At 39.2% G+C, this 13,932-nt stretch overlaps 1 protein-coding gene across 4 annotated transcripts in view; it reads right to left on the bottom strand.

The window, feature by feature from the left end:
- The window catches only part of CDK14 (cyclin dependent kinase 14), a 330,859-nt gene that overhangs the window by 157,911 nt on the left and 159,016 nt on the right, over positions 1 to 13,932 (bottom strand). For all 4 annotated transcript variants that reach the window (XM_064506052.1, XM_064506050.1, XM_064506048.1 and 1 more), the window contains one exon: positions 6,891 to 7,014. In XM_064506052.1, the coding sequence (XP_064362122.1) occupies positions 6,891 to 7,014 (124 nt within the window). The remainder of the gene's footprint in view (positions 1 to 6,890; positions 7,015 to 13,932) is intronic.

Below are 13,932 nucleotides of genomic sequence, written 5' to 3'. Positions count from 1 at the left end.
AATGTTAAGCTATTCTCTCGGGGAATGTTTCCCTCCTTATATCCAGTTGCAGCATCTTCTGGTTCAATTTATGACCATTGTCCTTCTTTCTCCCACTGTGCACCTCAATAAAGAGCCCCTTCCTGCTACTCATCTCCATCTTGTTGGTAACCTTCCCTTAGCTGCTGGGAGACTGCTGTTAAGATCCTGAAGCCTTCTCTTCCCCCAGCTAAAAAAGCCCAGTTCCCTCAGCCTCTCCTCTCAAGTCATGTGCTCCTATAACCCAGCCATCCTGGGGGTCCTTCTTGGCAGATTGACTCAAGCTTAGTAGGATTTTTCTTGCACTTGGGGAGGAAGAGATGGAGCAAAACTGGGAACAGTATTATGAACAGTCTAACAAGTGCTGAGGAAAGGTATATAATAGGGGGGGAATAAAGACCACTTCCCTCGATCTGGGCTATCATTGTGTTGATACAGCCCAGTAGGCTGCTGGCCTTCATCGCTGCCAGGATGCACTGCTCACTTACGTTAACCTCATGTCATGTTAAGCTGCTACTTTTCAGCAGCACTGCTACCCAGCCAGTCAGTCCCCAGCCTGTACTGTTGCAAGGAGTTAGTCAGTCCCAAGTGCAGGAATTTGTACATGCCCTTGCTGAGTGTGCTTAGCCTCCTGTTGGCCCACTGCTCCAAATCTGTTCAAGTCTCTCTGACTGACAGCCCAGTCTTCAAGTGCATTAGTTGAACCCCTCCAGCTTGGTGTAATCTGCAAACTTTATGAAGGTGCAATCCATCTCCTCCTCCAAGTCATTGATACTGTTAAGCTGGACACATCTGAGCACCCTTGAGGAACTCCACTTGTAACCAGCCTCTACGAAGAGTACAAATCATTAACCATGTGCCCAAGACCTCTCTCACCCATCTGGAAGTCTACTGAGCTAAACCATAATGTCTCAGTTTGAACACAAGAAAGCTTTAGGACTCTGTGCCAAAAGCCTTGTTATAGTCAAGGCAGATAGCATCAAACGCTGTCCCCTCATCCACAGATCTAGTCATTCAATTACAGAAAGCAATCAGACAGATCAAATATGATTTACCCTGAGTCAATCTATACTGACAATTACCTTCTTCATGAACACAGAAATGGCTTCCAAGAGGACTTGCTCATAATTTTCCCAGGGACTCAGGCTGACCAGCTTGCAGCACCCCAGATCTTCCTTCCTGAAAATGGGTATAACATTCACCTTTCTCCAGTCATTGTGGAACTCTCACAATCTACATGGTTGTTCAAAGGTGATAGAGAACAGCCTCGATGACATCAGGCCAGCTCTCCTACTACTCTCAGAGGCCTCCTGTGTGGTCCCATGAACTCTCACGGATCAAGATTTCTCAAAAGATCCCTGATGCAACCCTCTTTCACTACCTTTCACTCACTTCTCTCCTCCCTAAACCCCGTCTCTATGAACAAAGGTCTGTGTAATTTTCACTGGTGAAGACCAAGACAAGGAAGTCACTGAGCACCTCAGCCTTACATGTGTCTGGTGCCACCAAATCACCTGCCCCACTCAGCACTGGGCCCCACATTTTCCTTGTCTGTTCTTTTACAACTAATGTAACAGCAAAATCTCTTCTTGTTTCCCTGACATCCTTGGCCAGGTTCGAGTCTGGTCTATCTTTGGCTTTCCTGACACCATCTCTGCATGCTCAGTCTTTCTACATTCTTTCTTTGTAGCTTGTCCTCAATTCTATCTCCTATGTATATCTTTTCTGCATGGGAACTCAGTCTCCTGATTTGTCTGCTCATTTTCATGGGTATCAGGATGAATCATTCTTGTGCTTGGAGAAGGTTGCCCTTAAAGACAGCCAGCTCTCTTGAGCTCCTTTGCCCTTCAGAGCTGTCTACCCACAAGGTCCCACCTAAAATTCACAAGTGAAGTTACAGTTTGCAACTAAATTGTTAGAAGAATTACCCAAGCTTAGGACTGCCAAGCAACAAATATCCCTGCAAAATACCAACTCTTTACCCATACATTTGCACTTCAGCTGGAAAGCACGACTACAGCTAAAATATGAAACAACTAGTCTGATATTAATCACTAGTCAGTGCAGATGCTCTTCTACACATCAGTTCACAATCCTGAAATCTGGCATTTTGGAACACAGGTATAATAACAAGCACAGTAAGAAACTCCCAAACAAATATCTAGTTGAGTAAGGCTTAAATTAGATTAGATTCAACCAAGCATGTTTAATCTAAGAGAAAGTGATGGGGGAAAGGCAGATCTGAAGAGTTCAAAATCTGTGTTCCCTTGAAAGTCAATGCGGGTATAGTGTCAGCCCAATACTGAACACAGGTATAAAACTAAGCTTAAATTTTTAAATCAGTACATGAAAACTAATCAAGACAACAGCCACAATACCACATTCCAGTACTTTGTGATCTTTTTAAGCAGCCTCCACAACCATTAATTGCTTCTCTCCCCCATGCTCCTCCAGCATCTTACCTTTGCCTCCTTAACACTGTGTTGTTGCCTGCCTCCTCCCTCACCCAGACCTTCGCCGCAGCGTCCCTCACCCCAGCCCTTTTTCCTCTCACGTGCCTTAATCTCCTCCCAGAGCTGCTGCTATCATCCCAGTCCTTGCAACCCCTCAGATCCTTCCGCCTGTGGTCACTCAGAAGCACCAACCTTCACGCAGAGTCAAAAATAATAAGCCTGACAGAGCTGGTCTGCTCCTCTGATGTTCTAATCTATATATGCTTCTATAGTCTTCGAGAGGTATTTCTTAGAAGCCTGCAGTGACACTTTGAAAATAAGGGATCACTGAAATCACACATATTACTGGTTATAGTATGTAGCTCATACACAAATAAAACAAAGATCTTAAGTGACTGTTGATACAAAACACGTATTTGCTTAGATTACTATTTCACTTAGATCACTAGCACCTGATCACACATATCTTTTGAAAAAAAGATATTCTTAGTGTTCTGTCTTTGAGTTCACACTCCTATCCACTGCTATACAACCATTTGACACTGTTTACAGTTACAGTTACGCCAAACAAATGCATCTGAAAACAGTGCAAAGAAAAGTTAAAATGAAGAAACTGCTAACCAAAGCCTAAGAAACAGCTATCCAGCAGTAACTAGTCTCAAGCATGAGGCTCTATTCATTTACATGGAAGGAAAAAAACAACCCCACCACAGGATCAAAATTGATTCCTGCACTCATTTAATGATTTCATAAGGAGAATTCCTAATATACCTTAATTTCCTGTGGAATTTTAATTACATTACAAAAAGAACGCAGGAATGGAGTTCAAGGTCTATTTTTCACAGCACTAATTATTCAGGAAGTAGTCTTCCCTACCACATCTTCTCAAGAAGGCTGTTTTTTTTATACCTCATCAATTTTTAATTTGATAAAGCCTCTATGTTCTGTTCTCCCTTTTCACTTGACTGCTGAATCTCCTCATCAGTGTTCATTCCACAGCAGCCACAGCACAAAGAGCAGCAAAGCGAAGCAAAGGGCCGTTCCCCTGAACACTGCCACTCCCCCGCAGCGCAGTTTCCGTGCCGGGGAACTCGACTATAGGGAGACGCCATCCCCGGTTATTCAAAGATTCCACTTCAGCTGCAATGCAATGCGCTAGCGGGCATGAATAGCTTTTCTTTTACCTTGTTTATACAAGAACTATGATCTACTACAGCCTGCTTTTAAGTATTTGATACCTTGTACTGAGGAGATTAAATAAGCCTGACACCAAATTAAAACCTTCAGCCACATTGTTGATTTTTTGTAGACTTACGAAACCCAAATCTGAAGGTCTTGTCCTTAGAGACCAAAAGGCCTTTATTCTAAGATTTTATATTTATTCTGCTAGCAAAGTCAGTCCTATCTCAGACTGAAACTGATTTCTCAATAGGTTCTATTCGGCCTTGAGTGCATTTAAAAACAAAACACCCAACTCTCCAATGTCCATACAGCTTCAGATGTAATTAAATCAAAAATACATTTCACATTAACTTCCTCTCCAAGCACATTGCAGATAATAAGTCATTTGTGGAAGAAAAATATAAAGAGCAAAAGGACTGTATTTTACCTTTTGGTTTAAAAGAGTCTTTCATACTGGGAAGGTAAAAGATGGGTTATAATAATAGAGTATTTAAATTAATAAATAACTGCATGTGTGTGCACACACACACATGTGTGTTCTCATTTCTCATGCCTCCAGTGAAAGGTGTCATGACCCTTCAGACTTTACCCTCATCATTTTTAATTTTTCATCTGGGTTCTCAGAAGGGAAATTTAACCCATCTGGTTTTCAATTTTACAAGGTCACGAGCCATGAAAGAAAATACAGCTTGAAAAAATGGACATATATAATCTTCTCTCAGTATATCAGAGTAGATCATGCAGATGTCTGTTAGGGAAAGACAAGCTTACAGGAAGAAGAATCCTCTCCACAATATTATACAATCATATGTCTATTATTGGGTATTTCTTCTGGGTTTTATTTATATGTCTATTCTCTATCTCAAAATAATACGTAATGGCCAATCTTAAATTCTTACCAATCCAAACCTGTGAAAATCTTGCCTTTATTGATATCAATGGGATATTCAGCCTAGTACTGCAATAAAGCAAGAATTTAATCAGAAATAACGTTAAAACATTTCCTTCTAAAACAGACTGAAAACAGAAAGTGAAAACCAATGTCACCCTTTTCTCTCTTCTACCTGCAATATCAGACAACAGAACTGGAGAGGGTTCAACTGTATGTCTGACATAGAAATTTCACTGATCAAAACATCTCCAACAAGGCATTTAACAGTGCCAGGGAAAGGTTTTTTGTTTGCTTTCCTAAAACATTGCTGAAAAGTTTGTGCCCTCCCTCTCCCAAGCCAGGAAAGGGAGGCTAGTGAAACCTGCACAAGAAAGGGGCTGGCTACTGTCGAATTTGACAATCAGTAGCTTTTTAAAATCTCTAATTTTCCCTTGGTTTTTTTATAGGTTTTCCAGGGATCTCACTAAACGTTATAGTAAGACATTAGGAACTGAGACTGGTTACTCTGACAGATAATATCTGTCAGGCTGCTTAGGTAGAACTCCATTATACCACAAATGGAGCAAGGTTTAACCAACAAAACAAGACTTTAATTATTATTTATTTGGATTCTAGTAGTACCTGGCAATGCCTTGCAGTCCTAGACAAGTGTTAGTATTGTCACAGACATTTACTAACCCATATGAAATGCAGCTTTAATCCTAAAGACATTACGATTATAGAAACAGCTAAAAAACGGACATGAAATTACAATGGACTTCTATATCCGTATTCAATGGAAAATTCAGCTAATCGTTTTCAAGTGAGATATTTAAAACAAGTAATTCTTCTTTAACAGACTTTCTGATTTTTTTTTTAAATAGCTGCACACTGGCAACAGAGCTGCAGCAAAAGGAAGGATCGCACCATCTGAAACACTCTATGTACCAAAAATGTTTGTAAGATCATCTGTAGAGTTTCCAGCATCAACCAAAGCTACAGCACCATCACTATAAATCTCTTGAAGGATTTACAGTGAGGATACTTGGAAGTCAGATAACTACACAGTGTTTTATACACTTAAACAAAACTAGCTATTTCAAACAGCACAGAAGCTTCACCAAAGACTAATGCATTTTGCACTGCAAACAAAAACACTTAATTTTCCTGTTTCACGTTGTTAAGAAATGAAATCTCATAATAAAATACATCATGCAGGAGAGCATTTTTTGAGTATTTCTTTAAAAAAACTTGTGGCATCTTCCAAGCTTTGAAAGACAGCAATAGAAAATGGCATGTAAATTAGATAATCCTTGGTTTTAATGCTATTTCTTTAATCACTTTACAATCTAAAGGCCAATCAAGTTGTTGTGGACTGTGTCCACCTGAAGTCCTGTTCCTTTATCCAGCGTAGCAAATACATACTGAGCTGTTAATTGCAGTAATGCTAATTAATAGACAAAAAACACCACTACATTAACAGTGAAATTGCCAATTAGCACACAAGGCTCCCTCATTACTGCTGGTGAATGAAATGCGAAGCCCGATGTGGATAGCAGTCATAAAAACAACAGATATCTCAAAGAAGCTGATAGGTCACATTTTCAGCTAACTTCAGGAGTGCTGCTGGAGTTAGTATCTGAGAAGTTGACCTATAGGAAAGAAATAGATTCCTACAACGTTTTGTAAAATCACTACAGAAAAACATTACCGTTCTTCACATCTACATTCACAATGCCTTTCAGAGGAAACAGCACTGCTCCTGTATAGCCACTAGAAAGCATTAAAAAAAAAAAAAAGGCTACTCTTTCACAGTCAATCTTCCCTGACTTCATACTTCACATGAGGCTTCCTCATAAAGGACTAAGAAAAGAGACTGAAAGCAGTCCAGATGATCTTAGTTTCTTTTAATCTTCAGAAAGTATGTATGTTCTGAATTCTTTCAGTCTCTTTCAGTCAATGGGCATTTTATGAAAATTAACCCTACTTCTAGATCCCTGTAATCCTAAGGCTATTTACAGAAGTGATTGTGCTCTTGATATATCTTGTATTCCCGCAGGTCTGAATTTTTTGTTTTTCAAAGGTTCTGAATTCTAATTCTGCAGGTCTTGTGGTAAAGAAAACTGAAATACTTTCAGCATTATCTTCCTCGCGAGAGCTGGAGTATGTATTTATTTTCCACTTCCTCTATCTTAATGAAGCATTTTGTTGACTGTAATCAATTTCTTCATTCTGGAGAAAAATTTACAATGATCTACAATGAAGGTGTGTCTAAGGAACGGGGTGAGAGGAAGAGAAATCAATGGAACCATCTGTCTGACATTCCTACAACATTATAAGAGACTTGTAATTAACTGCTTGCCTACCAAAGTCTGCCAGCTTTAACTCCCCCGTGTCACTGATCAGAAGATTCTGTGGTTTCAGGTCCCTGTGCAAAATGTAACGCTGGTGGATGTAAGACAGTCCTCGCAGCAACTGAAATAAAAATAACTGAAAAAGAGGGGGACAAAAAATGACCTCTGTTAATAATTTGCATATAACCACACCTGATTTCTTCACAATATGCAGGGTGCTTATATATTGTGGCAACACTGTGTCACAATTCCTCCCAAACTGGCATAATTCCCACCCAAATTTAACACAATGAAATTTCAATCTAAAAATATGCACCTTGCAAGAACTAACCCAGTCTCCAAGCCTACTAGATTATACATTCAATTTGCCTGCTTTAAACAGAACAAGAGCAATACAACCAGTGCAGAAGGCTCAACTCCTACCAAATTATAATTATAGTCCATTTACCCATATGGCATCAGAGATTAGGTGGTAGCCTGAAGACAGATGTGTATCTTCACTAATTATAAGAAATAACAGTACAGGCTGGATAGGGATGGGGAGATAAGGCTGGGGGATGGGACACCAGAGCTAAAACAAAGGAAAAAATTAATATGATACCAATAATGCCTGTGTGCCCATGGAAATGCACAAATATGACAGGTTTCCCCCCTCAAAGTTTTATATGGGAGCTGTTTATGTATTTTTCATTAAAAATAATAATTCACACTGAACCCAAAGATGACTTTTCAAATCTACTTATAACAGTCTTCAAGGTAAATTTTTATGGGAACCTAAATCATCCCCATGTTTCTTTTAACCCTTCACTGTACTCTACAAATGCTTCCTCTACAGCTTTGCATTCAGGTTGTGTATTTCTGTAATTTACTACTATAAACAAAGAGTTAGATGGCGGAGATCTTTTGTCCTCCCCTTTTCATCTTCCCTCTATCATTCTCTTGTGCCCTTAGGGGCACCTGCCATAAAAGACTGTACATTTTAGCCTTACAGATTTTGTCAATACAAAGGGTGAACAATTGCTTCACAGGAGTTTTCTACGTAGTTTTGAAATATCTCTCCTAGTATACATACCCTTCTGAAATATTTTAAGACCCCTGCCTGAAACATTTTAAGAAATATTATGGTTTCCAAATGGAAACTGAACAAGCCTTTGCTATGCCAAACATGGAAGATTCAAGAGTTGATATGGACCCAGTGCCTCACAGTTCAACAGATGGCAAAATGTGCTCTCCTGGAAGCTGGGGAATCCACACCAAAGACTGGGGAAAAGACACCCTGGGCACATCACAATCTCTAATTAACCTGCAACACAAGCTTCCTATTTATTTAGTGACTGTTGAAGTGAGGAGACGTTATAAAAGGGGCTATGAAATCTGATTATAGAAGAGAATAAAGCCTGACACAAAAGAAACAGAAATGTCATGTTACTGAAGTTGAAATGCATTTAATTGCATTTCATTTTTCCCCCAAGTGCAGACACAATACACCGTGTGCTTAGCTATTTAGCCAGGGCACAAAGAGCCATATCAATCACCTTCTTGCCAGGGTTGGGTCTAACAATGTGCTGAGGAAACCTAAGAGCAAAATACAGAAACAAAAGAAAGAATAGCAGGAAAGTCATAAGTCGCATGCACATTCCTTTTTGAATTGTGGTTAAAATGGAACTCATGGTACACAAAACTATCTTAAGGGCAGGAAGCAGCAATAGCTTTCATCACAGCCTTGAAATATAAATTAAATGCCACTAAATGACTTTCAAATAATTTTTTGAATAGAAAGGTATGGCATGTAGCCAGTTTGACTAACTGAATGGTATTTGACCCCAAATATTATTTTTACGTATGCAAAGAAACTTCAGACATGATGTTATATTCCACCACTCTAGTCCTTGTAATTCAAAAAACATTAATGTGGGCTTTAATTCTGCTACAATGCCAAGTCAAGTGATTTTACATATTGTGCTAAGAAAAAAAAAATCACAACTAAACGGAATAAATGCTAGCTCTGAAAGCATGACTCTCAAAATGAGAAGTTTTACTCCAAATTTCTTGATATGTTGTTCTCATTGACTACGTCCACAAAAATTAACGCACTCACAAATACTGTATCAATAACTCCCTCATTAGAGGATCATGAAAGAGAAGGGGGAAAATGTCCCTGAACGCTTTACAGGGTAAACTTTGCCCATTTTTTGTTGTTTTCTCATTCCCCTTCAACTTTGTTTTAATTTGGTAAAATCAACTGTGAAAAGACTTAAATGAGAATATGAACCTAATGCCTGGCAATAGAATGTTCAACAACAATAGGCCCTTTTGGATTGTTTGGAAAGAGTACAGCAAAAGAGCCTCTCCATTTCCAACTCTTCCACAGTTCACAAAAAGTCAACTGGAAAGAATTCTTTCTGCTGCCTCAGGAAACACCTTTGCCTCCTCACAGTCAAGTGCCCTCAGCTGTCTCTGAGAAACCTCTCTGTTCCCCTCCAAGACTCTCTGCATTATCTTCACAAGGACAGAAATCCTTGACATGGAATTAGTGTTATATGAAGTACCATTACCTCTTATCCGTATATGTGATCTGAAATTGGCCTACAACATATCATGGTCATACTCTGATATTACTCTCTCCTTCCTCCAACTTGCTCAATTCTGATAGTAGTGAAACCTCTGCCCGGTGCTTCTGTGTGGTGTTTCCCACAGTGAACAAGCAACTGAACCACTGTTTCCTCCTAGGTCTGCTAGCGGTTCAGCTTTCTCCAGGCCACAGGACCACAGCCCTGTGTACTAGAGGATGACTCTAACAGGAGTCAGTGGCAAACTCCATACTCGCTTCAGTGAGTTGGTTGTGAAGACAGAAGAAATTCACAGTTCTTGAGCTTATATGTTATTAATTTTAAAATTTATATCATCATAAACAAGGCTATGTAATTGTCAAATAACCTGTAATAAATAAACTATTACATCATGTTGGGTATACAGTTTATAGCTTATTAGTAAGAACTGAGGTTTTGGCCATTTTGACACAGGTGGTGATCTAATGAAAGAATCATAAGATGACAAGAGTCATTGTGGTGGAAGTTGAAAGACAGAAAACAGAAATAAGATTAGTCTATAATAGTGAGGCTTTCAGCAATGCTTGATTTTGCACTGGGATTCTCAATATTCTTTAAATTTAGACAAAAATGTTTGAATATCTGTTTTAGGCCTTGCTTATTTAATAGAGCCATGAGAAAACACATTTCCCCCTCCCAATAGTTATGCAGCCTTCACTTTAATCAGAACGAAATATTCTAATAAAGAACACTCACTGCCACAGTGAGAAAAATGCATGCAGGTCAAAGCTAATTTGGGGTTTATGGATTGTGATATTAAAAGAACATTAACAGTTCTTAACACTTAGGAGAGAAAACCCTCAATGTCACAAAAATGCTAGCACCTACAACAAATGAACACAGACTTTCAAGCCACGTGAGCTACATGCAACATTTGACCAAATGCCTGTTTAAACCAATTAAACCTGAGAGCCTTGCCAGCTGTCTGGATTATCAGCCTTGGTTCATGGTGTTTTTCATGAGTTTGGGTTAGTGCACAACCCAGACCATTACATGCACTGTCAGTATATTTGACTCAACAGCTGCAAGATGGCTTGTGCAACAGGATGCTTTACTGTCTTGCCAGCCTGCAAATGTCACATAGGATCCTGAGCTCTTCCTACTTAAATGAGCTCATCAAAGCCAAACACTGACACAGGCCATCCAAAACACATCTTATGGGTGGGACTGGCAAGAGTTAATGCTTTCTGACTTAAGTTCAGACAGCTCTGACTAGTCTACTGACAAAGGAGGGTGATCATGTGTAGAAGTGCTCGGACGACTTCACATCATTGCTCTCCATTACCAGAGACGGTAAAGAAATTTTCTGGCAAAGGATGCTGGCGTAAGCGAAAAGCAAAAATAAATTCACAACATGCCCAGCGAGATTCTCCAGAAAATGTACCATTTCCACATTGCTTCTCCTGATGCATCAGGGACCCCAATGACAATATGGATGCTGCTCAAGAGAAGAGACTAATGAGCCCTGTGGGGGGCTTTCTAGGTGAGGAAACTGTCTTTCCTTGATGGTATAGAGGGATTTCTGAATGATTTCCTGCCTTTGAGCTCCTTTACCACATGTTTTACTGGGGGAATAAATGACCTGGCCCTAGATACATAAGAAGACAACTACACAGAACCTTTTTTCCTATAGAAGATGCACAAAAGTCCAACTCTTGGCTCTGCTCTCTCCACGGCAAGAGCGCACAAACGGAGCTGAGCTAAGCTGGGCCATGAGTTCACATCAGTGGTTCAGGACAGAGTTCAAAGCAAGACTGGATTAACATGTCCATTCCTTAAAAAGCTCGTATTGCTGTATTAGCACAGTGACTTTCAAAAAGTAACCACACAATACTGCACAAGCTTTAGCATCACTCAGCACTGATAACCCAAATGTTTCTACTTCTAGTATGTATCAAAGCACACCAGTAGGGTATCACTTCATCATTTGAATTCCCGTGTGTGTATTCAGCATCAATTGGTATCATATTCAGTCCCAATAAGTCATCAAATCTAAAAATAGCAGTAAAAGAAACCCAATCCAGGACACTTCATGCTTGTAACCAATTTACTTCTCCTATCATCCAGAGGATATTACAGCCACCCTCAGTGAATGATTAGCTATTTACAAAGGCAAAAGGAGGTGAGAAATCACACAGTACAACCATGCAGCTTTGGAAATATGCAAAACAGAATATGATGCTCAGTTAGGTTTGGGTTTACTAGGCAGTTTCAGAGTTTTAGATATGCTTGTTTTAAAGCATTAACATAATCTACCTGGTAATACGTATTATCGCAGAAGCAATAAGAAATGTCTCTGCGTGACTTCTGCCAGCATGTCAAAAGCTGATCAAGCACAATCTCTTATCACCATCAATTTGCCGATCTTTTGCCCTCATCACTCCCAGGATAATACCCATGAGATAAAATGCAACTTTTCACTACTAACAGTGTCCTAGGGAAATACTGAAGTTTTTAGGTCAAAGCTTTGTAGACTTTCTTGCTTAAATAGTAACAAGAAGAAACTTCAGGAACAAAGTGTTGACTTGACAAGAATTTGCATCCCTAGGAATAAAGGATCTTCTCTGAATAAAAAATTATTAGCCATTTGAATCAGCATGAATTTTGTAATCATAAAAAGCTTTACTTCAGTAAAAGCTACTCCTACCTGATCTCCCCAGAACCAGCTGAGTTCTCTCAAAAAGAAAATTTAAAAATACTCTTCTCAGAAAAGCATTTTTAGAGGCTGATAGCTTGCTCCTGCATTCCTTACCCCAGAGTTTTACCAAAGCCAATTTCAGACAGAAATGCATAACAATACACCCACTGGGAATGAAGATTATATAATTTCAAAAAAAGAGAAAGTTCTAAAAATACGAATTTTTACACTTACTGATAGCAGAACTGCAAAGAAAAGAGAATGGAAAGTGTTAATTGGCTGACTTCTATTCTCTTTTATGTTCTTTTAATCATTTTCTCTCCCCTCTGGGTACTACTACAGTCATTTGCAATGAGGAAGGTGTGCTTAATTAACTGAGCGTAAAGACACTCCCTTATGATCACTTACAGTCATCTGCTAATGTTCAAGAGGTGAAAGATTTTCAGAATCCTTTTGAATGGTGAAAGTAAAAATCAATTCAATTCAATTCAATCTCCTCTTCTAACCTGCATCAGTTCACTCCCATGCTGAACTAGGTCAGAGTAACAACCGGTACCTCACCAATTTTAAAGACACTGGAAAGAGTGTTTTATTTTTCATTCATCCCTACACTATTTTCTTGGGTTTGCTGAACTGTATGGATCACACAGAAAATAAATTGCACACATCCACATGGGTATTTCAGTTAGGGGGTTGCACATACTTGCCATTGTAGTAAATACAAAAGCGACATTCTTCTAGCATTAATTTTAACACACTGATAAAGAATTCTGCATTTAATGTTCACAGTTGCACATATTATCAAATCATTACTTTAAGTGACAAGACTGACACAGTGAGTGAAATGCTGATGCCATATTTAATGTCTGATAACTAAAAGTCTAATTTAAATAATCAATTCTCAATGCCTTGTGTAAAAGACAACCTTAATTTGGCATAACATTATTCTGTCAGCTGTACACCTGCTTGTTCACTGAAAGAGGAATGAAAAATAGCAACTTCTCAACCACATTAAACAGCATTTCTTCCTACTTAGCATATCTGTTGAAATATAATTTTTAATTCAGCTCTACATCAGCAGCATCACTAATTTCAGCGAGAAGGAGAGAGATTTCAAAAGCATGACGCTAGTAACTTCCAACTTAATACTAAGTAATGGCCAACAAAATAAAAAGGACCATGACAGTATGTACTCACTTTAGAGTAAAACTGTTTTTAGCTGAACTCCAACAAGTCAATATGGTAAATGAAACAAAGCATATTCTTATCTGGATGCATGAAATCAAAGTTCATCATAAACAGATATATTATCATGGTTTAATCATCCAGTTCCTGTGCATCAAAGTCCATGGTAGTCAATCTTCTGGTCAGACACCACTAGTCACACAGGCACTCAGGTGTCATTGCCTCAGCTTCTCCTGTATCATGTAACCAGGTATTTGTCACCCAGGGGTACAGGACAGGTTGTGTGATTTGACACATTTCTCCCAGGAGGGGGGACACAAGCCTTTTATCCACATGATAGAAATATATACCACCACAGGATGGGGAAGAAGGAAGCACAAAGGGGATGGCCTGGGGGGATGGCTGATTTTTCTGTTAAGAATGACTAAGTATCATTTAGGCAAATAAAGTACCACTGGAAGTGTTTACAGATTCCTGGATGCATACAGCTTGCTGCTGCCTGTCAGCCACCTGAACGGATTGCAACACAAGACTTGTGCAATGGACAAGGGGAAAGAAATACTCATCTTTCTCAACTGCCCAGCAGGGATTTTTTCCAGAGTACATTAACAACACAACATAA

The sequence above is a fragment of the Dromaius novaehollandiae genome, chromosome 2, assembly GCF_036370855.1.
Source record: "Dromaius novaehollandiae isolate bDroNov1 chromosome 2, bDroNov1.hap1, whole genome shotgun sequence".
Taxonomy (NCBI): domain Eukaryota; kingdom Metazoa; phylum Chordata; class Aves; order Casuariiformes; family Dromaiidae; genus Dromaius; species Dromaius novaehollandiae.
Note: the sequence above shows the minus strand (reverse complement) of the source record. Positions and strands in the feature narration are given on the sequence as shown.